Consider the following 24,321-nt stretch of genomic DNA (forward strand, 5'->3'; position numbering starts at 1 on the left):
AGTTTTGCTTTTCGTTTCATTCATTGGTGTTGCACGTTCAAAAAAATATACCCAAAATAAGTCGCGTTCATTGTGCCCGCCCATGCAGCATCGAACGTCACGAACGTCATTCATTCTTCGAGCTTGTTTATATTTTCATTCGAATCGAAGTTGAGTCGTAAAATCAGTGTGAATTTAATTTGATTCTTACAATGTCCGACGAGTATCAGCACGTTAGCAAGGGCAAGCTGAAGCTGAAGTGCGATGCGGAAATTAAGAAAAAGAAGAAGAAAAAAAGCAAGGACAAGGAAAAGCTGCGGGAAAAGTTGGAAAAAACAATGGAGCAAAGCAGCGGCGGTAGCAGCAATACTACGAGTAGCAGCCAGGGCCAGCCGCAGGCATCCGGGCGGATACTGACGAAGGCGGAAGCCGCCTTTAAAAATATGCAGGATAAAATGGTTAGTGCAGTAATGATTTTTACTATTCTTAAGTACTGTAGTATATTGGAAGTTTTTTAGAAGATTGTGTGAAACAGACAGTTATTTATTTTAGTGTAGAAGATGGAAAATGTTCACGAGACCCATACACGGTAGGAGTTGAAAATCCAACAATGGATGAATTTTTACTCATTTTATGATATACGTGGGTGTCGAAAAATGAGTGTTAATGAGTAAACTTGTACGTGTTATCGAAAAATTTTCTCAGAAAAAATGTGTTTTTTATCCATTATGAAGTGAAAAAAGCTTCAGTTGTCATTTTAGTTTGCTCTGTCGATAAGTTCGCCGGCGTTGCTTTTACCCGTTTCTCACGCAAAGTTTTTAAATGAAATGAAATAGTTACGTCGCAGACTTTTTGATTAAATGAAAGATTAAGTAAAAAATCACCACAGATTGAAAACGGGCCGAAAAATCTCATTCCGTTTATTTGCAAAATATGATCATCACAAAAACTGCATGTGTGCAGTGTGCATTAGGGTGAGGCAAAGTAATCGTCTGTCCTGAATCAAATTCAGTGAAATGTTACGCTGCGCGAGGCCATCATACAAACTTGCGTTACGAATGAAAATTGTCAAATTTCGCGTTACATAATCTAAAAATGTTCCCTCGAAATCCGGAAAAACCTGGAGAATCAGGGAATGCCAGATAAACAATTTGTCGATCAGGGGAATCAGGGAATATCAGAGGAAAATGAAACATTCAGGGAAAAAAAATTAACCGAGAGGCGATTCTTTTTTTAACGACTCTCTAGCGAAAAAACTGATTTTCCTAGCATAAAAGGTTAATTCTGGAACTCTGCGGTTCGGTTTAGTATCTGAATGAAATTTTCACAGGGATTTCAGAGTTGCATTAATCTACGTTGCCCTTTTTTGTGCCGAATGCTGAAAAATAGGGAAATTAATATATTTCAGGGAAAATCAGGGAATTTGATTTTGAAAACTTTTTCGCCACCCTAGAAACGTGACCAGAACACATGTTAAATACCAACCAAGTGCAATAGCATAGGCGCAAACCTGGGTAATACAAAAGCCTCTACTTTTCATAGGCACCAATGCACGGAGTGATCTAATCTCACGCTTTTGACAGTCCAGAGAGCTTGCTTGCTTGTTTTATTCGTTTAATTTCATCAGTTTTTCCACTAAAGCAAAGTTCGTTAATGCATTTTAGTCGATAGTTAGCGTACGTAAATGATAAGGTATTCTGGACTGACAATTACATCAGTACTAGTGAGGCTGTGACGTGTTAGCTTTGCAAGTAGCATAGAAAATCTAAATTGGTTTGTTTCTATTGTATTTTAGTTGATTGGTCAATATTTGTTCATTACAGCGTAAAAAAATTAATCTGTTTTTTTTTCTCATCAAAACCCAGGGTGTCGAAAACCTGGAAAATCAGGAATGTCAGGGAATTCATTTTTCGACCAGGGAAATCAGGTAATATCAGGGAAAACTAAAAAGTATTCAGGGATTTTTTTTTAAACCAAGACGCGATTTTTTAACCGCCTTTCTAGCGCAAATTTTTTTTTTCAGCACAAAATGTTAATTCGGGCAATCTACTGTTCGGTTTTATATCCGATTGAATACTATATTCACTGGGATTTCAGATTTGCGTTGATCTACGTTGTAATTTTTTGTGCCGAATGCTGAAAAATATCAGGGAAATTAACGTTAAATTTCAGGGTATATCAGGGAATTTGGTTTTGAAACCTTTTTCGCCACCCTGAAAATCTTGGGTCATGCAGAATGCATGGATGAGTTGACCTGGATGCGTGCCTGAATGAGTAGACATAAACTAAAACCCCCAGAAACCGTCACTAAATTTGGTAAATTTTACTAAAGTCTAGTTTACACAATTCTTTAAAGAGTTCGATGAAGTTTCGGTTAGTTGTGAGCTCACTAGTATTTGTAACAAAAATACTTTTGCTATATAACGCTATGCATTTGTTACATCCCAGCAAAGCTAACAGAGTGTATGAGTGAATTATGTATCGACACACACCGAGTCCAAAATATCTGTTCGTTAATGTCAAACCCTGGTCGATAGCAACTTTTCAAAAAAAAAAGTATTAAAAATGAGTTTTTTTCCATAAAATTAAGCTGAAATTTACTTGGAAGTAGTTCAGAAGTAGAAGCAACGGATTATACGACTTTACTTGTTATTTAAGCAGCGTCAAGACTTGAAAGCTGAACCCGGTCTGCTAAATCTGCTACACTTAGGGTTGAGCTTTTCAACATTTTTTGTTGTGGTCATTCTAAAGCAAGGGGCTCTTGTGGCTGTCAAACTCCATACATTTTCCATCTACCACTCATTGATTCTTGTACCAGCGTTTCTGGTACCCACTTTCTGGTGGGTTTGCCCTAAAACTAGTGCAAAAGAGTAAACGTCTCAAATTGTCGGTAAACTTATTCTCGAATAAATATCGTTTAGATGGAAAAAACAAGAACTCAACGTTTGTTTTCAGTACAATGTGCACTTTCAATGAATAAGATAGGTTTTGTAGGCATTTGAAATGAAATATTGACGCCGTAATGAATTGATGATTGGTAGGCAAAATTTTGACGTTTAAATTCCCCTGTTCTAAAGGCTCCGCTTTGGATTTGGAAAACAACTCTCGAACACTCTATAACAGGAATGCCACATGCAATCGAAATTGATTAGTTCGTTCACCAGTGAATTTTTTTACAGACGTTATTGGTTTAGGCCAGGCTGGTAGCGAGTCACTCTTTGAGGCCACTAAAATATCGTTAAAGCTACTATTTTACCACAAAATGGTCACAAAAGGCAGTATTTAAGCTGAAGATGAGTAAAAATAATCATTGCTGTAATAAATTTCTCATCGGAAAGAGTACTTCTCATTGACAGTGTATTTTAACAGTTCGGTTCGGATGCAAAAATGTTGGAGATGCCAAAAAAAAAAAAAACAATGAGCTGCATGGATACCAGATGTGCAGATTCGCTTGCAAAACGCAGATTTTTAGAGTTCGTGTGCAGATTTTCATTGATTCGCAGATATTTGCTGATTTTCCATAGTTTCTGCAGATTTTTGTTAGAGTCTCCTTATGATTGCGTAGACTTTCTTAAAATGTGTGAAGACTTTTGTCTGCGTGAGCGAAATATTTTCAAAAAACGGAGAATTTTTTTCAGACTTCAAGCAGATTTTTCCGGTTTTTCGAGCAATTGCAGACATTTTTCAAAAACATCTGGCATCTCTGATGAGTTGTCATCGACTGACAATTTATACAAATTTATACACAAAAACCCTAAAGCAGCACAGGACGCAACCAGTGGCTTCTAGTTATTCTTCTTTTCGATTTAAACTACCCTCATGAAACATTTTGATTTTTCAGCATGGCGCTTGTCGGCGGTGCCAAATATATCAAAAGAATTTGCTCCGCTTGAAACTCACAACCAACACCTGAAAACTTCTTTTTGCGCAACATTTTATGTGAGATGGAGAAAATCTCCTGAAATTGTTCAACCTAACGCAAGTTTATTCACTTCTTAAGTAGGAACAAACAGTGTTAACGAAAAACATCAATAATTTGTGTAGCACGGCCAACCGTATCCGTATCCACTGATAATGAAATTCAACGGTGCGCCATACTAGATCGCCAATCAGAGACGGCACTTCGACAGAATTTTGGGTGATTTTTGGTTTCTCTTGTCACGTCCTGTTCTAGCAAAAACTAAGGATGCTGTGATCGTACCGCTTAGGAAGAGGAAAAAACTTGTCCCCGGTTAAGGTGAAACGGGACGTGGTCGCGATCAATTCAAATTTTGCAATCTAATTTTTTCTTGATTTATGAAAACTACGTACATGAAACTTTGCTCAATCGTTTTCACAACTGTTGCATGCCTGAAGTAGCAATTTGAGTGCTGTTTATTTAGTGGAAGCCGAATTTTTTACGACCAAAATACAGAAGTAAAAAGAACTCTAACCTCAAAATTGTATAGGAAAAGGCCACAATCCCGTTTCACCTTAATCCTTCTTCGTTCAGCAAGGCGGCATCCATAAATTACGCAACGTTACGTAACGAAAATAAACTGCTGCCTTCCCTTTAAGAAGGCCATAACATAACTTCAAAAAACAAGGATTATGATCAAGGAACGCAGAGTAGAGCCAAACGTACCAATCGACTTCTCTTAAAAATTGAGCAAAATTCAATGTTTTGCAATAATAATAAACTCACGCGATGTTTAAACAACCGTATGTTCAATTTCAACTAAAGGATTTTAAAGGATAGTCCCGCGTTTAAACAAAATGTCTTGCTTTAAAAATCCAGTGATACGTGCCGCGTTCGTCTGAAAATTCGATTTTTTTGCGTTACGTAACTCATGGATGTCGCCTTACAATTTTCAACAATGCATCACGTTTGAATGTTGCCTGTTTCAAAAAATATTAGGTGATCATCCGAAATGCCGGATGTTTTTGAAAAACTGCTCCAAAACCCGGAAAATGTGCTGGAAATAAAAAAAAAATGGGGACTCAAGCAGAAACTTTGCCGAAAATATATAAATAATTCGCATGGATTCGAGAAATCTGAATTTTGCCGATAGATCTGAACAAAAAATATTGTTCAAGTCATGTGTTACGACAAGTTTGTATCGATCAATTACAAACTGACAGGTGTCAGGGAACTTGTTACTGTCCGGTGATAAGAACTTCGTCTCAAAGTGTTTGTGGAGACAACAACACGATGCTCCCCCAGACCGTTTTTATAACAAAAAATGCACTAAAGGATCTGAGTACACCATTCGATTTGTTATGACGTCCAGAATCTCTGGTCAAAATTTCAAAATCATCGTACATGGAAATTTTTGAGTAATACCCTTTTGAAAGTCATAAAGTACAAAAAAGTGATACAAAACAACGAAATACTTGTTGTAAAGCACATTTTTCAACCTCCATTTTATGAAATAACTTCCAAAATAGTTTCTACACATTCCAAGTATTACATTTCAAGACATTAACAATTGGTGAAAAGATTTATTTGAAAATCCCACAGTGCACAGTGGTCTTAATTAAAAAAAAAATCATGATCGCTTTAGATTTGACCGTGAAAAATTGATTTTATGTACTCAATGTCTTCAGCAAAATTGTTTCATGGAACAAGGCTTTACTTTTGGCGTTTTAGGTTTTTCGATCAACCCACCTAACAGTTAGATAAAAAAAATATTTCTACAAATTTTCAATATACGAGATAGCTTCCTTTGCTGAAAGTTGTGGAAAATTTTAGAAGAAAAACAATTGCTAAATACTGCGATGTCCTATCTGTACGTTGAACACGACAAAATAGAGTTTTTTTTGTGAAACACCTCATCTTAAAATCAGTTTTTTGTTATGGTCCCTTCAAAAATGTATGAAATTTAAGTAGGTCTGATTGAAAAGTCATGCAAATGCAGATTTTTTGCTCAAGTTTTCGCATGTAGATATTCAACAACACTTGCACGTAGATTTATTTTAAAAATTCACGATAGAAATCAATTATTACTAAATAATTTTGAAAAAATTTGGTGCTGGGGCTGATTATTCCCTAATTTTGACTATTACATTTTTAACTGAATTTTTACATTTCAATTATCTAAAAAAGCTTTTTTTTCAAAACTTTGATTCCTTTTATAAAAACTACAAAAGAAAGGTAAATGTCCAAAACTATCATGCATATCAAAGAAAATGAAAAATATCTACAAGAGGTAAAATTTGAAAATAATTTTTTATGAGCGTCTTAGTAGATCGTGATGATAAAGTGCTGGAATAGATATTCAAAATGTATCAGGGGTTTGCGATTGAAAGACCAACGGAATTCTGTCCCTTCTCTATCTATAGTTATAGTTGCCGCACCTTGGTAAGGACTCGCCACCCGTGAGAATAGAAGGCCCCCGCTTTTGCCTTCGCTTGATTCACAGCAGACGGGTAATCGCCCGATTGCGTTCGGCTGACCTCGTGACTGATACGTCCAAGGACGTCCAATTGTGTTCATCCTGCAAGGATCTAGGCTCCGCAGGTTGCCAGCTCAAACATGAACACAGCTGGTTGGCGTAGTCTGAACAATGCTGTTAAGGTTAAAACACAATTGATTCGTTGCGGCTGCGTTTGCGGCAATTTCACAATTAGCCCATACATTTCCTGTCAAATTAACGTCAACGAAACGCAAACGTATCCATTGTGCTTGGGCCTTTAATCCGGCAATAGCTAAGTGAGAGGATGAGACACGATAAACAGCGTTCGGCAGTAGAGGAAATGCTTCGCCAACCCGAGCGTCTGTTCACCACGATGCGATGGCGCGGCTCAAAATAGCGTCTGTTCTCCATGTTAGGGACGGGTGATCAACGTTATGGTGCCACCGCGAAACTTTAAACAGTTCTGTCACGATGGTCCCCCGGCGGCCAAGGGAGTTGGCGAAGATCTTACAAGCCAACCGTAAAATCAGTAGGAAACTCGGATCATGAAACTACGAGTCTCTCAAATTTTTTGACAAGCAGCAAAAAAAGTAGATGAACGGCTGTCTTCGGCTCGATTGAAACTATCAATTAGATTCCATTTCTTTTCGAGGATGTATTCAAAGTTTTACAAGTAAATAATAAAATATCCCTAAAAACATACATTCAAAGAAAAAATCCTTTATTTGCTCAGAAATCTGTGAAAAACACATCAACTCAACATTGTCATCTTCAACTGAGATTTTACGCTCGATTCTGGTTTACCTGGAATATTTAGTCGTAGTTTAGTGGTTCAATTTTCTTTAATCTGATTTATTTTTCATTTGACAGCAAAAGAAACGCATCATGGAGAAAGCCTCGATGACCCACAAGCAGCGGGTGGAACAGTTCAATCAACATCTGGACGGTCTGACGGAACATTTCGACATCCCAAAGGTGTCCTGGACCAAATAAAAACACTTACCTGCTTTTACGTTTGCTCTTCTGCTGGAAGTCAGCAATTGAAAATCAATCTTCTTTCTCACCAGGGAAGCCCCCTGGTGGGGGTGTGAACAAAAAGAAGGAGGAATTATTTTTAGGTGTCTATAATAAGATTATCATAATTAAGCAATGGTACGGAAGGATGAATTTCGGATTTAATAAAGTCTCCTCTGCTGCCTGCTCGACTGACTCAATCTCAATCTTCGAAAGTTTATTCCCGGAGTTGGCTGCCAATTCCCCCGGATCGGATTATTATGAAGACAGACTGTATAATCCATTTAATTTGCAGTTTCTTCCGAGCGACGACCCAAAGGGAGAGAGCGAACGAAAGAAGCTCGGAGGAAAAGTGCATTGTGGTGCTTAATTAAAGATAAACACGAACTGGCATGGTGATGTCCAACGGTTCCTGCTGGAGAAGCTGCTACCTCTCAGGTATGAGATGACAGGGAGGGGATTCGGAAGCTCAGCTGTTTGATTTCAATTATAAGTACCGGTTGTGATACTGAGGCCAGAGTAATTAATAGCATTGTGGCTCGAAATCGTTATCCGTTTTATTCCAATAGGTAAATGCGTTCACCCTTCGCTTTCGGGTTTTTTTTTATTTTATGTTAGCAAATTTACTTAAAGCTAAAATTGTTGAGATCCTTCGGGTGAACTTCGAAATTTTGCGCTTGAAACAATTTGTTTCACCGGTATTATATTATTTGTGCGAATCTAAGTAACCATAGACGCGTGGCGTCGTTTTCGTTTTTTTTTATTTTCTCGCGTCGGTGGGTCTGCCACCGTTTTAGATAGTCAGCCTATACACCAGAGAGACGCCGAGACACTCACCGTTAAGGCAACTGTCAACATCAAAACGGGCGAGCTGTATAATTTTGCATTGCCGTTAACCGTTTTGATGTTGACAGTTGCCTTAACGGTGAGTGTCTCGGCGTCTCTCTGGTGTATAGGCTGACTAGTTTTAGATGTGTTTTCATTAGTGGATTTCTTTGATTTGTGTTGTGCAACAATGGCTTAATATTACGGGACTTTCCACAGGTAATGCGATTTTTTTTCTTACGAATTTGATAGAACCTCAGTCGACCCCCAAAAACGTTGGTTTCAATGGGATTCATAAGATGGGAATCTTGGTTATGATTATCGTACCATTTTTTCCGCGTGTTGAATGCAAAAAACAATGAAAGACAAAGATTCATCAACTCTACTAAATATAACTGTCGTTAATTTATTCATTATGCCATTGCCGTGCGCTGTTCATGGTAAATTGTCATCACCGCACTGAAATGTACAAACACATTTTCTCAGAATGATGTACAAATAATAAACAAATAGTTCGAACTTCATTAGAATAAACTAATTTAAACTTTCTGTTTACCTTACATTGAAAATATCAAACTCAGACAGTTTGAAATTGAAGAATCAATTGAAAAACATGTTAGTGCAGTAAGGTTTGTATCCGCGACAATCTTTCGAAATGTTGTGGGTGAATCTAATTGTGATTTTTTGCAGTTTTTTAAATATAAAATATCTGTAAATGTGTTTTCTCAACAAAAATCCTGCGCACGGCTTTGCGCAGCATAACTTAGCGAATAACGTCCTAGGAAAAAGCCAACTAGAGGGGGCTAAAATTGTGCCAACATGAAACTAGCATAACCTCAATAGCTAAATTAGGTACCCAATTAATATCGCTCGCAAACATTTGGTATAGGCAACAAATTGTTCTAAACATTTCACGGGAACCTAACTCTTCTCCACCTTGTCTCGGACCCTAATCTAGGAACTCTACGTGTGTTTCTAGTATAAATAAGATTTTTTCAGTACCCATTCTGTAGCTACTTATGTACACCTATCTAATGTCTTAAGCCATTCAGCGTTCTCAGCTCAAGGCCAGCCGAAGTTGATCCCGGTTAGCTGGTAAAATTTAAGATTAAACGGCCGGTAGAACTCGCGCAGCCGCTCGACGGCCTGCGGTTCGATCCGGGGATGATTGCGTCCCTTCGTTTTCCCCAAACAGTGCGGTGACGAGCGCTCCTCGGACTTGAGCAGACACGGAAAACCTTTGGTCGAGTTGAAGTAAAAGTGTTTCTCGTTTACGACTCGCTTCAGGCCGAGGAAATCCTGCACGCGGCCAATTTCGACGGCCGGATCCGCTATCAGCCGTTCGCCGCTAACGAAGAGCAACTGCGATAGGGGAAAGTACTCCAACCAACGCTCTAAATGTTTGGCGTAGACACCGATCTTGACTGGCCCCCAGGCTGTGTCGACGATGCCACCGGAGGTCCCGTTGAGAAAGGCCAGCTCTTCGAACCGTTTCATGTCCTTCTTTTTGCTGCGCGCCTGGGTGTAGTCGGAAATCGCTCGTGTCACCGGATCGCGAACGACCACCAGCAGCTTGGTGCCGGGGTTCATGTGATATACCCGCTTGGGAGCTTCTTTGGTGATGAAGTAACTTGGTGTCTTCTCCATAGTGATTTGGCCCTCGATCGTCGGTGGCATGTGATGCCGATACCAGTGCAGACCCTTTGCATAGTGACGATCGAAGAAGTGTACCTCGCAACCGGCCGCTCGCACATCCGGATGTAGCCGGATAAACTCCAGCAGAGCACGTGTGCCGCTTTTTTTAACCCCTATAATTAAAGCGTCCGGTAGGTGGCGCGAGGGCCGCAGTCCTTGCTGGCGAAGGAAACGATACTTGGGTGAACCGTCGGTCGCGTTGACGAACCCTTTGGGTTCAAAACCGATGATACCATCACCGGTCAGCGGAACGATCCGAACTATCGAACCGAGAATTTTGATTTGTGGCGCTTCCGTCTCCTCTGTAGGGGTCGTCACTGTCGTGAGACCTGTGTGTGCCTGAAAAGTAGATTATCACCATTAAAAAAATCTCAAAAGTCTAAGAAACTGTGGCCGGAACCTACCTTCCGCCATGTCCGATTGATACTGGCCACCAGACACGTATTGAATGTGTAGGAGACGTACAGCATACAGATGCACACGACGATGGTAATCGCGATTGTACGATTACTCAGATTTGCATACCATTTGTGGAACATTCCTGTCGAGATTTTTTCCGGCTCCGGATTGGATTACACACGAAACATGAAACGGGCTAGAGCTGTACACACGCTCACTGCAAATAGAGAGAAAGAAAAAAGCGAATGGTTAATGTTTTGGTTTGGCTTAATGTCACAAAGTTGAGTACAGTTCGAGATTAGCCCCCGGAGTCCGAGCCCGAGCCCAACCCAGACGGCGTAACCGCAGGCAGCAAACAAACGGCGGTTCGGTCACATGTCTGGCCGTAGGAGGGATTTCACGCAAACTCGTCTGTAGAATTTGCAACATCTAAGAATTTGGTGAATCGATAATTTAAGAAACTTTTCATACATGAAAAAGATTTTTTCTCTGCTTTTTTCTCAAAATAACTTTAGTTAGAAACTAAAGAATCTATAAAATGTTAGTCTAGGAAACAATGAACTATTCCTAAACTGTATGGATTTCGAGTGGATTAGGAGTAAATTTGAAGTGGATTCGGAGTGGGCTTGCATTGGATATTGATTGAATTTGAATTGGATTCAGGTAGGATTTGTATAAGATTCGGGTTGGATTGTGAGTGGATTTGGAGAGAATTTTAATATGATTCGGATTAGATTGTTAGTGGTTTTGAATTTCGATTAGATTTTGAGCGGATTTGAAGTAACTCAGAATTGGATTGGGATTGGATTTTCGACGGGATTTTAATCGGTTTGAATATGAATATTTGATATGATTTTAGTAGGATTTGGATTGGATTTTGCTTGGTTGTGGATTGACTTTAAATTGCGTTTGGATTTAAATTAGATCGGTCTTAGATTCGGATTGGTTTTGAATTGAATACGATTGAATAATGGATTTGGATCGAATTTGAATTGAATATAGATCAAACAATTAAGAAATCAAATATACGAATATAATACGAATACGAAAATATATTTTTTTAAATAAGCAGATTTATTGGAAAGCAAACAAACAAGCTTAAAACTTGACAACAGAAGAATCGCAAGAATTCAAAGCAGCAAAAAATGTTAAACCTGAACTATCGACAATTTTAAATAAAAAAATTCAAAATATGTCTAACTATATAATTGGAGGAATCAATCTACACGTCCAAGAACTCGTAAAATGACTAGAACATGATGATAAATAATGAAAAGTTGTAAGTTGCAAGGACAGCAAAATTCAGTTCGTGATGATAGATATGGGTCATTCCATACGAAGTGTACAAGCCACTTGGACACGACCATCACAGATTTTGCTCAAAGTTAGGGGAATTATTCATCTGCTGTTTCTTTGGAAAAATCCCAATTTTGGTGTCGATTGGAATACCCCCCGCTCTGTAGGGCCCCCTCCTCTTTATTGCAAAGTCGCGCAATTTTTGTCAAAAATCTCTTTTTTTCTTACAATTCCTAGACGTGAGATGTCGAAAAATACTGATAGACGATTTTTAAAGAAAATAAACCAAGGAATCCAGAAAAAATACAACTTTTGACCAGAAGTGTTGCCAGATAAATTATTTTTGTATTTGAGAACTAAATTTACATTTTTCGGCAAATGCAGCCATTTTTATTTGAAATTTGATAATTTCATCGTGTTCCTTGGAAAATTTTACGTAAGAAGCAACTATCATCCCGAGGTAATATGAGCCAATCTCGAGATATAACATTTTTACGAAAATAGTTTGTAAATTTCGTTATTATTTTATTTTATAATTTATAGACGTAAGACACCCGAAAAATAGTGATAGGTGAATTTTGAAGAAAATAAACCAAGGAATCCAGAAAAAATATTGTTTTTGACGGAAGTGTTACCAGATAGATTATTTTTGTATGTTAAACTAAATTTGCATTTTTCGGCCAATGCAGCTAATTTTATTAAATTTGATGGTTTCATCGTATTTCTCGAAAAATTTTACGTAAGAAACAATTATCACACCGTGGTAATATGAGCCAATCTCGAGATATAGAATTTTTACGAAAAAAGTTGTAAACTTCGTAATTAATTTTGTTTACAATTTATAGATATAGCTGGCGAGGCACCGCGTTTCGTAATTCAGCCGCCCGCTTCGGGTCAGACGCTGTTGTACGCCGCCCCTAACATGGGGATACAGCAGCGTACGATTCCCCTTCCCAGTCAGCATACGACCATAGTTTCCACCGGGGGTTGGTTACCGGATCTCCGCTAAGGTTACTCGTATCCCGGTCGGCACCTCGTGGAGGTTGCGATAGGAGTTGCTGGGCAGAGGTGAATGACCACAATGGGGTCTCAAGTGACACTTGCCCAGCCGTTTACCTACCATTTCGGTAATGCAGTTTGGCTAATTTTCTGATGAAAATCACACTAATGGTGCCTCATTTATGCGCAATTCTTTGGCAAAATTTTTCTTTGGTTGGGAGAAAGGCCTCGCGCTTTCAAACTTTCGCTCAAAACATTAGAAAAACGTCAACATCTGTGTTGGACGCAGTCAATGTTTGGAAGAATACTGCACGTTATTTGAATTGTATTTGTAATTTCCGAAACTGTCTATACCGCTGGTGCTACCAGCCGCTATAAGGCGTTGGGAGGCCCGAGGCAGACTTTTTCGTGGGACCAATTTTGTTCAAAAAATTTCGACGAAAAATTGTGCTACGCCCTCACTACCGCTGGAAGGTGACTAGCAAAAATAAATCTTCACTTCGTCTAGGGGGGCCCCTCGAGTCGGGATGCCCGAGGCATTTGCCACTATTCAAAACCGTGTCCAGGTAGTACGCTGCGTTGATTTTGACCCCTTTATCGATAAAAATAAGAGGCAGTTTACCTCTCTTGCAAATGGCTCCCCAAACCATCACTGACGTCTTATTTTGGAACCGGGAAACGTTCAGCTTGTCCGCAGGAGCTTGCTGGAGGATCACACTCTAAACTCGATCATTTTGGCGATTGACTGTTTGCTCCAAAACGAACAGCATCTCGTCCGAAAAAATAATCTCGTCATCTGGGCGCCAGCCGAGCAACTCCCGCGGCCGTTGGTACCTCTTGTCCTTTGTAGCTTTGGTAACCCCATGAACCACCTGTTTTTTGTACGGTGTAAGTTTTAAATCCTTGCGCAGAAGCAGGCGGATTGATTCTCGGTTCATTTTAAGGTTCCTGGCCAGCTTCCGTGCAGATTGGGCGGGATTTCGGCAAATCCAGTCTCGTATAATCTTTTTCAGCCTTGGAGTTCTCATAGACCTTGGTCGTCCAGATCGTGCCTTGTTCTCGGTGCCTCCGGTCTCTAGGTACTGATTTATGGTCCGGTACATGAATTTCCGGTTGATTCCGAGCGGTTTTAGGTGTTTGAATATGTGTCCGGGTTTGTACCCTTTCACATATTCAGCGATAACAGCTGCTCTTAACTATGCCATGGCTAACAACTCAATGTAAACAAACTGCACAGAAACGAAACTCTGCCACTTTGGGTAGCAAAGTTAACCCTTTTTTTTGACATAAAGATGGCACCGGAGAGATGCAACGTGTAGGCTACAGGCGACTCCAAAAAGTGTGACCGGACTTTTTTGTCACCGTGTATATGAAACATTCGAAAATGTTTGCAATCAAAACTGAAAAAAAAAATTTTGTATGCATGTTTCTCGTCACAAAATTAAGAATCTCAAGAGAAGACGAACTCTTCGAGCAGCAGAGAAAGGAGATCAATCAAAAGCTCAAATTGCCCGACGGTTTCATATTCATAGATCGTCTGTTTCAAAATGATAAAACAAAAAGATGTTGTCCAGAGAGCATCGGCGTGGAGATCTACGAAGTCGAGAAAAACCTTGAAACATGTAGCATCAGAAAATCTTTTCCAATGAAGCTAGGGCAATTTTATATATTAAACTAGTTTTAATCCCGCGGGTAAGCACGAACACATTGTGATGGCTTTATTTTTGTGGTTTTTTAAGCAACGTGTTAGAGTTTCAAAAAAAAACCATTAAAGTTCTTTTTTCCACGATTTTACGTACCGTGCAAAAAAAAACGTGTAAAATAAAACCGGGTTATTTGAGAAAACGACGGAAAAAACGCGTTATTTGGAAAATCGTCGTGCTTTCTAAATTAACCGTCGCGTAGTTCCGTCAACGATCGATTCAAAAACAATATCCAAATCCACTCAAAAGTTTTATCTTCACGAATAAAGTCCCTGTGGAGCAAGATCGCGCCAAATCACCGATGGTCGAATATCGACCATTTTTGATTTGAATGAAACTTTGCACACGTATTTGGCTCAGCAAACTGAGCATTTTCCACAGGTGGAGCGATTTTTTACACCCATGAGTTACATTCTAAAAGGGCGTATGCCTTTTGGCATAGGTTTTATTCGAAGCATTGTAGCCCAGAAACCGTTGGTTGTATAGAAAAACTGTCTGAGAATGAGTTGTAGGGAATTAAAAATGCACCATAAAAAAATACACTGTACAAAACAAATTTTTTTGACCAAAAAAAAATTTAAATAAACATTAAATTTCAATTAAAAAAAAAGAGTTGAATTTTTTTCTTATTTTTTTTAAAGAAACTTGACGTTAATACGCAACTTTAAAAAAAAAAGTCCAGGATGGAGAAATGAAAAATAATTTGTTTATGGTAGATTAATTTTTTTTATAAAAATTCTAATTCAAACATTTTTCAAAATATTTGTATTCTGATGATTTTAAAAGATGCAGAGAGTCATTTTGAATCAAAAAGCTCTTGGTAGTGTACATTCTAAACGCATTGGTTTTCGAGTTATTTTAAATTTAAGCTCGATAAATTAATTATATTTCGGAAAATATACGTTTTTCCTAATTTGTCCATGGTTCTCCAGCAAAAACCTTACGTTCATTGGAATGCTTGATCAAAAATATACAATTCATTCTTTGACAACAAAACGATTGGATAAATAACTCAAGCGCTAAAACTTAGCCTACCTACACGTTCCCCCTTGCCGAATGTTTTATAAAAAAATATGTTTGTCGTGCAACACTACCTACTTGTTTACTAATACTAACAGTTTTTAAAGTACGCAACCAATAACTACTGAGTTACTTATAACATCTGTTTTCGTATATAAATACGATTGCACTACTCCAGATGTGTTAGTAACAATTTGAATTTTGTGAAGATGAATAAAGTGAAAATGGAATACACCAAGCCCAAATGCTGTAAACCCTTTCCTGGTCATCGGTGCTCATCAAGCTTACGCAAATTAAACGAAAACGTTATTGCAAAATTAAAAACATTGAACAGTCAAGCTCATTTTAATACGTCTTTATCAATTTGTGATTCGTTTAGTTATTTGAATAATAGTCAAGCCACCATTCATCCCTTCGTTGTTTACTATTCAGAATCTGGAACACTTAAGAATACCAGCTTCATCATAATATCGGAAGTACTCCATCATGATACTGTTGCGGTTCAGGTGTTCATTGCCAAATTAATGAGTTTTTTGAAAACAACAATAGAGTTGAAAAAAGCGATATTAATGTCTGATGGAGCTGCCTCACAATATAAAAATAGAAAAAACTTTGCAAGTCTTTGCAAGTTCAAAACAAAATATAACGTCGATGCAGAGTGGCATTTTTTTGCGACTTGGCAGGCCCATGCGATGCAATTGGTGGCATATTAAAACGAATGGCAGGAAATGCAAGTTTAGCTAAAGAACATGAACATCCCATTACAAGCGCAAAAGAATTGTATGATTGGTCTAATCAGAAAAGTAATAAAAATTCATCAAAAATGTCATTTAGTTGGGTATAATATGAAGAATATGAACAAGGAGTAACAGAATGGAGCAATATTATCAAAAAATCTATAATAATAGCTGCCACACAAAAGTATTACTCTTTTGTCTCGATTTCAGAAAATAAGATACAAACGAAGCAGTTTTCAAAAGATGAATCATTTACCTATGATGTATATGAAATATAAGATGAAACTAGTTCTGTAAAGTATCTATGTCATGAAAAAATATGTTCTTAAGATAATAAAACTCGAAAATATATATTTGATTCTTATATATATTTATATCACTTAGAACATTTAACTCTTTTCTTGAGAACCGTTCGCCCAATCGTTTTGTTGTCAAAAATGAATTGTATATTTTTGATCAAGCATTCCAATGGACGTATGGTTTTTGCTGGAGAACCATGGACAAATTAAGAAAAACGTGTATTTTCCCAAATAATTATAATTTTTCGAGCTTAAATTAGAAATAACTCGAAAACCAATGCCTTTAGAAGTTTGACTACCAAGAGCTTTTTGATTCAAAATGACTCTCTGCATCTTTTAAAATCATCAGAATACAAATATTTTGAAAAATGTTTAAATTAGAATTTTCATAAAAAAATTAATCTACCATAAAAAATTATTTTTCATTTCTCCATCCTGGACTTTTTTTAAAAGTTGCGTATTAACGTTAAGTTTCTTAAAAAAAAAAAATAAGAAAAAAATTCAACTCTTTTTTTTTAAGTTGAAATTTAATGTTTATTTTTAATTTTTTTTGGTCAAAAAAAATTTTTTTTGTACAGTGTATATTTTTTATGGTGCATTTTTAATTCCCTACAACTCATTCTCAGACAGTTTTTCTATACAACCAACGGTTTCTGGGCTACAATGCTTCGAATAAAACCTATGCCAAAAGGCATACGCCCTTTCAGAATGTAACTCATGGGTGTAAAAAATCTCTGCACCTGTGAAAAATGCTCAGTTTGCTAAGCCAAATACGTGTGCAAAATTTCATTCAAATCAAAAATGGTCGATTAAATTTTCGCGTATTTCCAGGCGATTTGAAATGATTCTGCTCTGTGCAAAATTCCTGCTCAACCGTCCTGCAGCCTCTTTTCCAGAAGTATAGTCACGAAATTCCATTCCCACATATAAACATTTGATGCAACCTTCTGTTGCATAGTCTTAAATAGTATACCTTCCCGACTTTCTACTCTAGAATAGAGTGCTGATACAAGACACCTTGTTTTCCACGGGGAAAACAACAACGACCGCATGATAGCAAAATGAGTAGGCAACAAAAAAAGAATAGTGATAAAGTTTTCAAAGCCAAGTAAAAAGAGCGAGAAAAAGAGAGAGGGAAAATCGCAAATTTGTTGAATTTGGTTAATAGAATCAATCTAGCAACGGACTTTATTTTCTCCGTCAGATTTCTGTATACCCTGTCGAAGGTCTAAAAGATCAACTTAGCTTTTGCAATTGGCCGATAAAAAAAAACATAAAATTTCTGATATCGTAGAAAAAAAATTATGTCAAATGTTTTAGAAATGGATGAATCGTCGAGTCTATAGGTTTTCGATCTGGAAGACAGAAAGTCGATTTTACGAAAATTTTTGAGGAAAAACCAGATATTGACCGCTTCGAGGCTACACATCACATTAGGTCGAAATTTTGCAGGGGGGCTTTTTCGAGAAGACCTACTACTAAATTGAATTCGCAGGTCAAATTTTTCCTATACAATCCATTGGCGTTCTAATGAACAGTAATGATGAATCCTAATATTAAAAAAAAATAGAGTTCAGATGCGCTGGAAGAAGTGTCAGCCGCAGAGTCAGCGTGACTTTCAACACCGTCTGCTGTACCGCAAGGTAGCCACCTCGGCCTTTCAATGTTCATTTTGTTTGTGAACGATATGAGCCACCGCCCTCATTCTCATCACCATATGTGTGCCGATAATTTAAAGGTTAATCGCTCATTGCGGTTATTGGTTGATCGTTGTACAACTGGACATCGAACAATATTAGGACAACGCCACCCGCCGAAATGTTTTAATTTATTAAATAGCACCAATATTTCGGATTTTATTATAAGTAGATGCCGTTTCAAAGTTACTATAAAAAAAATAACTAGTTTAGGGCAGTCTATGCAACGTAAACTGAAGGCGAAGTGAAAAAACGGCCTTCATATCGATTTTTCGAATGCATGTCTCGATTCTACGAATCAACTGTTTGCAGTTCGTTACTCTCCAGTTATAGGAAATTCGAAATTTCAAAATAAAATCGTTTGGGCGACACTGAGACACATTTGCTGGGTTGCATATTTTGAGGTCGCGTATTATGGTGGCGAGTGGTGGTTAAGAGTTTGTGTTTTTTGGCGTAATGTGATGTTTGCTTTTTCTGGCCAAAACACATACCTTCTATCAAACTACTTGACTTAAACCATGATTTAGACAAGAATCATGAAGTCCTTGTTTGCCCATTACCCGTCCTCCACTACCTTCTTGGCGAATCATTGTTGAGGTTTGCAGGAAATTACACACAGTCGAAACGGGATGATTTGACTCGCAAGATTTTTGTGCTGTTCAGTTAAAACTGCGTAATTCTTCTTGTTTCGACGCCATTTTGAATAGAACTGATCATGCATAAACAAAACGAAACGAAAACTACATCTATCAAATTAAAATAAGTTGGTGTCTGTATAACGGCGTTTCACTCCAAATAGAATCAACGGATCTAAATGATTCTTTTTATGTTTGTTTTGTCTTGATCTCCGACGAGTTAATAAGCCATAAAAATAACAATAATCAACTGATAAAGTTTAAGAGAAAATGAAATACATTTCCGCCTTTTCCCGCCTTTTACTCCAAAAACAACGTCATTAAAATACTATGATTGCAGACTATGAGCGGTAGACAAGCTGTTGTAGCGTCGTTATTGAGGCGTCGTTGTTGAGTAAACGAACACCTGTTGATGATTCACATATAAAGTGATATTCGTTTTCGCTGCCTACTAACATTTTCTATGCGAAAGCGCTATAGCGTGGTAGCAGCAAACTCGAAATGCATGTGAATACTCTCAACGTGGCTTTGATTATATTCAAGGGCATATACTTCATGACATAAATTAAATTCCTGTTTTATTTGAGCAAAGTTGCATATAATCGTTTTATTTATCTGATAAATGAAAAGAAAGAACAAGGATAACACTACATGTGCGATGATGTAATTTACCATTGCTCGGATCTAATCAATCTGTTCAATTTTCTCTAAAATGCACACTGACTTAGATCATTGCCATTTGCTCATGCTGCAATGATTCTGTTAGCTGTTAAAAGAAACGTGTAGTTTTTGCTTCTCAAAAAACATTGATTTCTGTTCATGTTTCGTTAAATAGGCACTATTGCATTCCTACAAATCTCTGGATTTACAATTAATTGTTGAATGTTGAATTGAAAACTATAATGTTGCGAAGTGGCAATTGCACTGTGCTTAGGCAGCAGATCTGCCTCAAAAAGTAGATGAAATATTAATGTCATTGAAGCTAAAATTTCGAAGCTCCGTGTACCTACCAATTTACCATTTAATTTCAAACGTCTGTATGTACCTTCGCGCTCCGCAGTTGGGTGATATTCGATAATGCCCAAAGCCCTGATAACTGATGGCATTAAACCTAAAACATGCATATTCTCGCATAAACAGCTTTATGTCACATGGTCACGTGAAAAACAATTGGTATCATGTATGTTTGAAAAAAAAAAGATACCCGAAAATGGTTGGCCATTAGGTTTTGCGAGAATTTTTGTTCAGGACAAAACCATATTGTCACTATGCCATGGCAATAACGAAAATCAACTGGAAAAGTTATAAAACGTTAAAAACCAACCCTTGATATTTCCCGCCCTTCTGAGATTCTGAGAGGTTTTCTGTGAGTTTTAGTGAGTAACGATTTTTTGTTGCCTTTGTTTGGAAAAATTCGAAACAAGTTTTCACCATCATGGCGTACTTAAACGATAGCCTTCATTTTTTTAAATATTTTATGGAATAGTTCTATGCGATTTTCGTATTGGTTTCTGCTGATGCCACTTACATTTAACGTCGGTTTCTGTTAATTTGTGCTGTGACTGTTTTTCAAGAAAGAAGAAGACACTGTCGGTACGTAATAAACATAATAAATTAAAAATAATAATGTGTTTTTGCAAGAATTCTGAGGAGTATTCATACTGGTTTCAGTTGGTTTTCAATAATTTTCTTCCACATGTAGTGGGAATGCTTCCTAACGAAGATGCCGCTAAGGGTATTTTATAAAAGGATTGTTCCCTAATCTACATGATCAAACTGATTCTTGCATATCTTCCAGTTGACTTTGACAAATTTCTGCTGTGGTCGAAGTATTTTTTGTTCAGATGAAGTTGTTGTAAGTGGAATGTTCAAATACTTAACATGCCGTTGAATTAAAATTAAATTCGTTGTTTTTGTTCCAGTTTTGCGAGTTAAGACACGAGTAAAAGCAGGTCAATAAAAGTGTCAGGCTCCGCAACACTGAAGATAGAATATTAAAAAGTCAGGAAATATACGAGTCCCGAAGGGAAGTTAATCGGCTAAGAACACGGCGAGCTCGAAATGCACGACGTTCGACACCCCATATATCTCAAAATCGTCAGTTACACACTTAGTTTCCATAGTCTTTAAACGAGTCTTGAACAAAAGAAAAATAAAGTATAATAACTTAAACACTCAATTGATAGAAAAATGCTAATCAAATATTTTCAAATACCACTACTTTATAGATTCAAGGTAAAATTTACCACCGAACAGATGCATTGCTGCCATTACCCGATGGGAATGCTGACAATTCTGACAGGAAACTACAAAGGAGAAGTCGTGATAATCCCGCGTATCTCGATTACTCCTACCGATTTGCCGTTAAATTTTAAACGTCTGCAATTTCCCGTGCGTCGCGCATTCGCGATGACTATTGATAAAACCCAAGTCACAGACAGTCACTGAAGATTTGTGGCATAAACTCCGAGTATTCATGCTTCTCACACTGACAGCTCTATGTCGCATATTCACGTGACCCTGACCCCGACATTGTGGAATATATAGAATTTAGTGGCTAGGACCGCCTTGACCACTTTCACATGTTTCGTATATTCCGAATTTTAAGCTTGAATTATTTAGAATTCTGAAGTTTTTTATAAAATCTGTTCCAGTGAGATTGGCCAGGCAGAAGGGTATTACTATATTTGCATTAAGCCAAGCTTTTGAATAATTGAAAAATAATGTAATGATTTCCTTCAGAATATTTAAAAGAATGACTGTTCATGTTCAGAAATGTATTTAAATAATTTGATTATGGTTGAAAGGTGCTTCATAATGCTCAATGAAATAAAAACGTAGAATTTTACGAGCGCAGGTTTGAAAAAAAAAACTGAAAACAAATCAGAGCCGAAACATATCGCAGGTATGTTTTTCAGCAGCAGTTAAATATTTCAGTTTTTGCAATACAACAGTCAAACTCGAGGCGGCGGTACGAAGTTTACCGGGTCAGCTAGTACAAAATATATCTCAATATATTTTGTATGTATTTTTTGTTTCGTTTTTAAAAGCGGTTTTAGCAGTTTAAGAAGCTATTTCTAGTAATTCTAGGATCTTGAAGCCTCGTATGATAAAATCTTCTACTATGTTTTTTCCACTGAACTTTATTAATTGTTCATTAATTTCAAGCATTATTCAGGATTATTGATATTTTTCGTTTTTTTTTTTTTGGCTGTAGAAGTAGTTTATACATAATTTTGGATTTGGATTCGGAACAAAACTAGGAATGATTTCGAAAAAGTTGTTGAAAGGATAACTTTTCCCCCATAAAAGTGTCCAACTTGCAATGTATCCATTGCTTCTTGAATATTTTATGAAAAATATTTAACTAGGCTTAATGAATTTCAGTTTTGAACTGAATTTTTCTTCATTGCAAAAATTTTAATAAAATTTGGGAACCATTGAGCTTAAGTGCACAAGCTTGCCGTGATACTACGGATATCGTACCGACCATGGTTCTCAAAGTTTCACTTAATCTCAGAGGGTACTTTCATCGGCTTGATTTAAATCGGCGTGAAATCTCCCCACATACGAAACGAACAAACGGAACGGACAGAGCCAAACTCTGTCCGCCTCGGAGCGGGGCGGAGCAGGTGTAAGCGTGTGGCGAGGCGAAATGAGAAAGATTAGCACAAGTGCTATGAATTACAAATCTGAATCGGCTTGGGTCACAGCTGCGGTCGAGTTCAAAGAAGAATGGAAATGTGGAAATGTGGTTTCGCAAAATACCATGCATGCAACTACGAGGCTTATAAATACCTTTGTGTGTATGCGTCTGACTTTGCTATTCTGCTCCATTTTGCGTTCTGGCTTTCGCCAGAATAGCAGCATCAAAGGAAACAAATTTGTGACTAAATTCGAAAAATAAATAAGCACATGTCTTTCCACATTGCTGGCGGGCGGGCGGCTGTCGGTGCAGCCATCAAGTCACACAACATAACCGCATCCAAAGCTAAGTTACGTTATTCTCTTGCAATCAAATTATTTGCCTTTTCCATTTGGCCGTCGGCATTCCAGCAGCTGAATGGCTACACGGTGGCGTACATTCAAAGTGGTTGACCGTGCCGTCCTGAAGAACGAGAGAGAGAGAGACAGCCTGTCATGTCACCAACATCATCACCCTAGTTGCTGCTAGTCCGACCGACGTAAGTTCCGATGGTGCTGCGGAATATTCGATGAGCTAATTTGCACCATGTCAGGAGAAAGAAAGTTTCCCTCTATGGTGGAAAGTTTACGCCATCGGCGAAGCAGAAAAAAATCCATTCGACAGGCGTTGACTGGGGGAAGGACTGGACGGTGCGGCAGAAGGCGGTCGGAAATTGTTGAAATACGTCGAAACTTTGGATAATCCTCGGTCGGTGGTGGTTTGGTAAGGCGATTATCACCAGGAACTTGGTTGGGCAAAGGCTTTGTAAGGTGATTTGAGTTTGATTTATCGTTCGAAATCGTGTCTTAATTGCGGGTAGGAAGAAAGTTTCTTTTATAGATTTATAAGATACTGGGCGACTCCATCGGCTTTGAAAAAGTGGACGCATGGTTATTGTTAGCAATGCAAACGGTTAGACTATTTCACGACGAACCGGTGATTTTTGATCATCGATGTCGCTACTATTTATGTTTGTGTGACAAACACGAGTTTCTGACTTCTGGTAATACTCGATACCTAACGCTTGACCCCATCGCAACAAAAATGTAAGCCACACACTTTGTTGCCATTTGATCTTAGCAATTCAACAAACAGCTGAGTTAGAGTCTCGCCATCTCTAATATAAAGTTTCAAAGCAGTTTTCTGCATGCGTGTGAATGCTAGATCAGCAAACATTCATCCATATATACCCAGAAGTGGCTGTTGGTAGAAGTTTTTCAATTTTTCCCCCAGCACTCTCAGCACTTTTCTTCACCAACTAAAACTACCATGGCGTTGGCCGTTCTTATCCCACTCGTCCCACTGATCCGCAGCGCACAATATATGTGTATGTGTGCATTCTGCATCCAACTGCTGAGTTCCAAAAAAAATCGTACTCGTTTCAGCAAAAGGATAAATAAATAATGCGATGTTGCTGCCGTTGCACGAAAGTAAAAAAATACTTCCAAATTCTACGGATACAGGTACTGGGCATGCTAGCAAATTTTTAATAAAAACATTTCGCCACGTGCGTTTTTATTTAGTTTTTGTTTCGCCCAGCTTTTCGTCCTGACCAGGATACATCCGCAGTCCACCCAAAGAGTGTCGAACTGCATGCGCAGCATCCTATCTCGAGGCAACCAGCAACACGACATGAATTACCATATTAATTTGCAAACAATCGCTTCTCCTCTCACTCTGATCTGCCCTACCCTGCACAACACTACTGGTTCCTATTGGATCACAGCCAGAAGAGTCGAGAGGGCGATATGTTAAGTGGGACATAAAGCTGGTAATCAAACGGAGAAAAAAAAACACGATAAATGACTGTTGTGTTTGCCTTGTTGTGTCCAATTAAGGATGAACTACATCGCACTATTGTATGTTTGGTGTTGTTGTTTTCGATCCTAGTAGTATTATAGTTTAGCCAAAAAAGCCACACACATCAAACGATACAATTAAAC

At 37.9% G+C, this 24,321-nt stretch overlaps 2 protein-coding genes across 19 annotated transcripts in view; one reads left to right on the forward strand and one right to left on the reverse strand.

The window, feature by feature from the left end:
• Nucleotides 1–106: 106 nt before the first annotated feature.
• On the forward strand, nt 107–7,574 carry LOC129719174 (protein FAM32A). Its single transcript, XM_055670662.1, has 2 exons — nt 107–437; nt 7,245–7,574. The coding sequence occupies exons 1-2, from the start codon at nt 192–194 to the stop codon at nt 7,365–7,367; spliced, it is 369 nt and encodes a 122-aa protein (XP_055526637.1). The 5' UTR covers nt 107–191; the 3' UTR covers nt 7,368–7,574.
• A 353-nt stretch (nt 7,575–7,927) lies between these two features.
• Nucleotides 7,928–24,321, reverse strand: part of LOC129719173 (heparan sulfate glucosamine 3-O-sulfotransferase 6) — a 123,983-nt gene continuing 107,589 nt past the window's right edge. For 17 of the 18 annotated variants that reach the window (XM_055670659.1, XM_055670657.1, XM_055670650.1 and 14 more), the window contains 2 exons: nt 10,313–10,524; nt 7,928–10,247 (listed from right to left, as the gene is read on the reverse strand). In XM_055670659.1, coding sequence (XP_055526634.1) covers nt 9,276–10,247; nt 10,313–10,447 — 1,107 coding nt within the window. In that variant the 5' untranslated portion in view covers nt 10,448–10,524 and the 3' untranslated portion in view covers nt 7,928–9,275. The remainder of the gene's footprint in view (nt 10,248–10,312; nt 10,525–24,321) is intronic. The other variant, XM_055670653.1, reaches the window with a different exon arrangement.

Source organism: Wyeomyia smithii, chromosome 1 (genome assembly GCF_029784165.1).
Source record: "Wyeomyia smithii strain HCP4-BCI-WySm-NY-G18 chromosome 1, ASM2978416v1, whole genome shotgun sequence".
Taxonomy (NCBI): Eukaryota; Metazoa; Arthropoda; class Insecta; order Diptera; family Culicidae; genus Wyeomyia; species Wyeomyia smithii.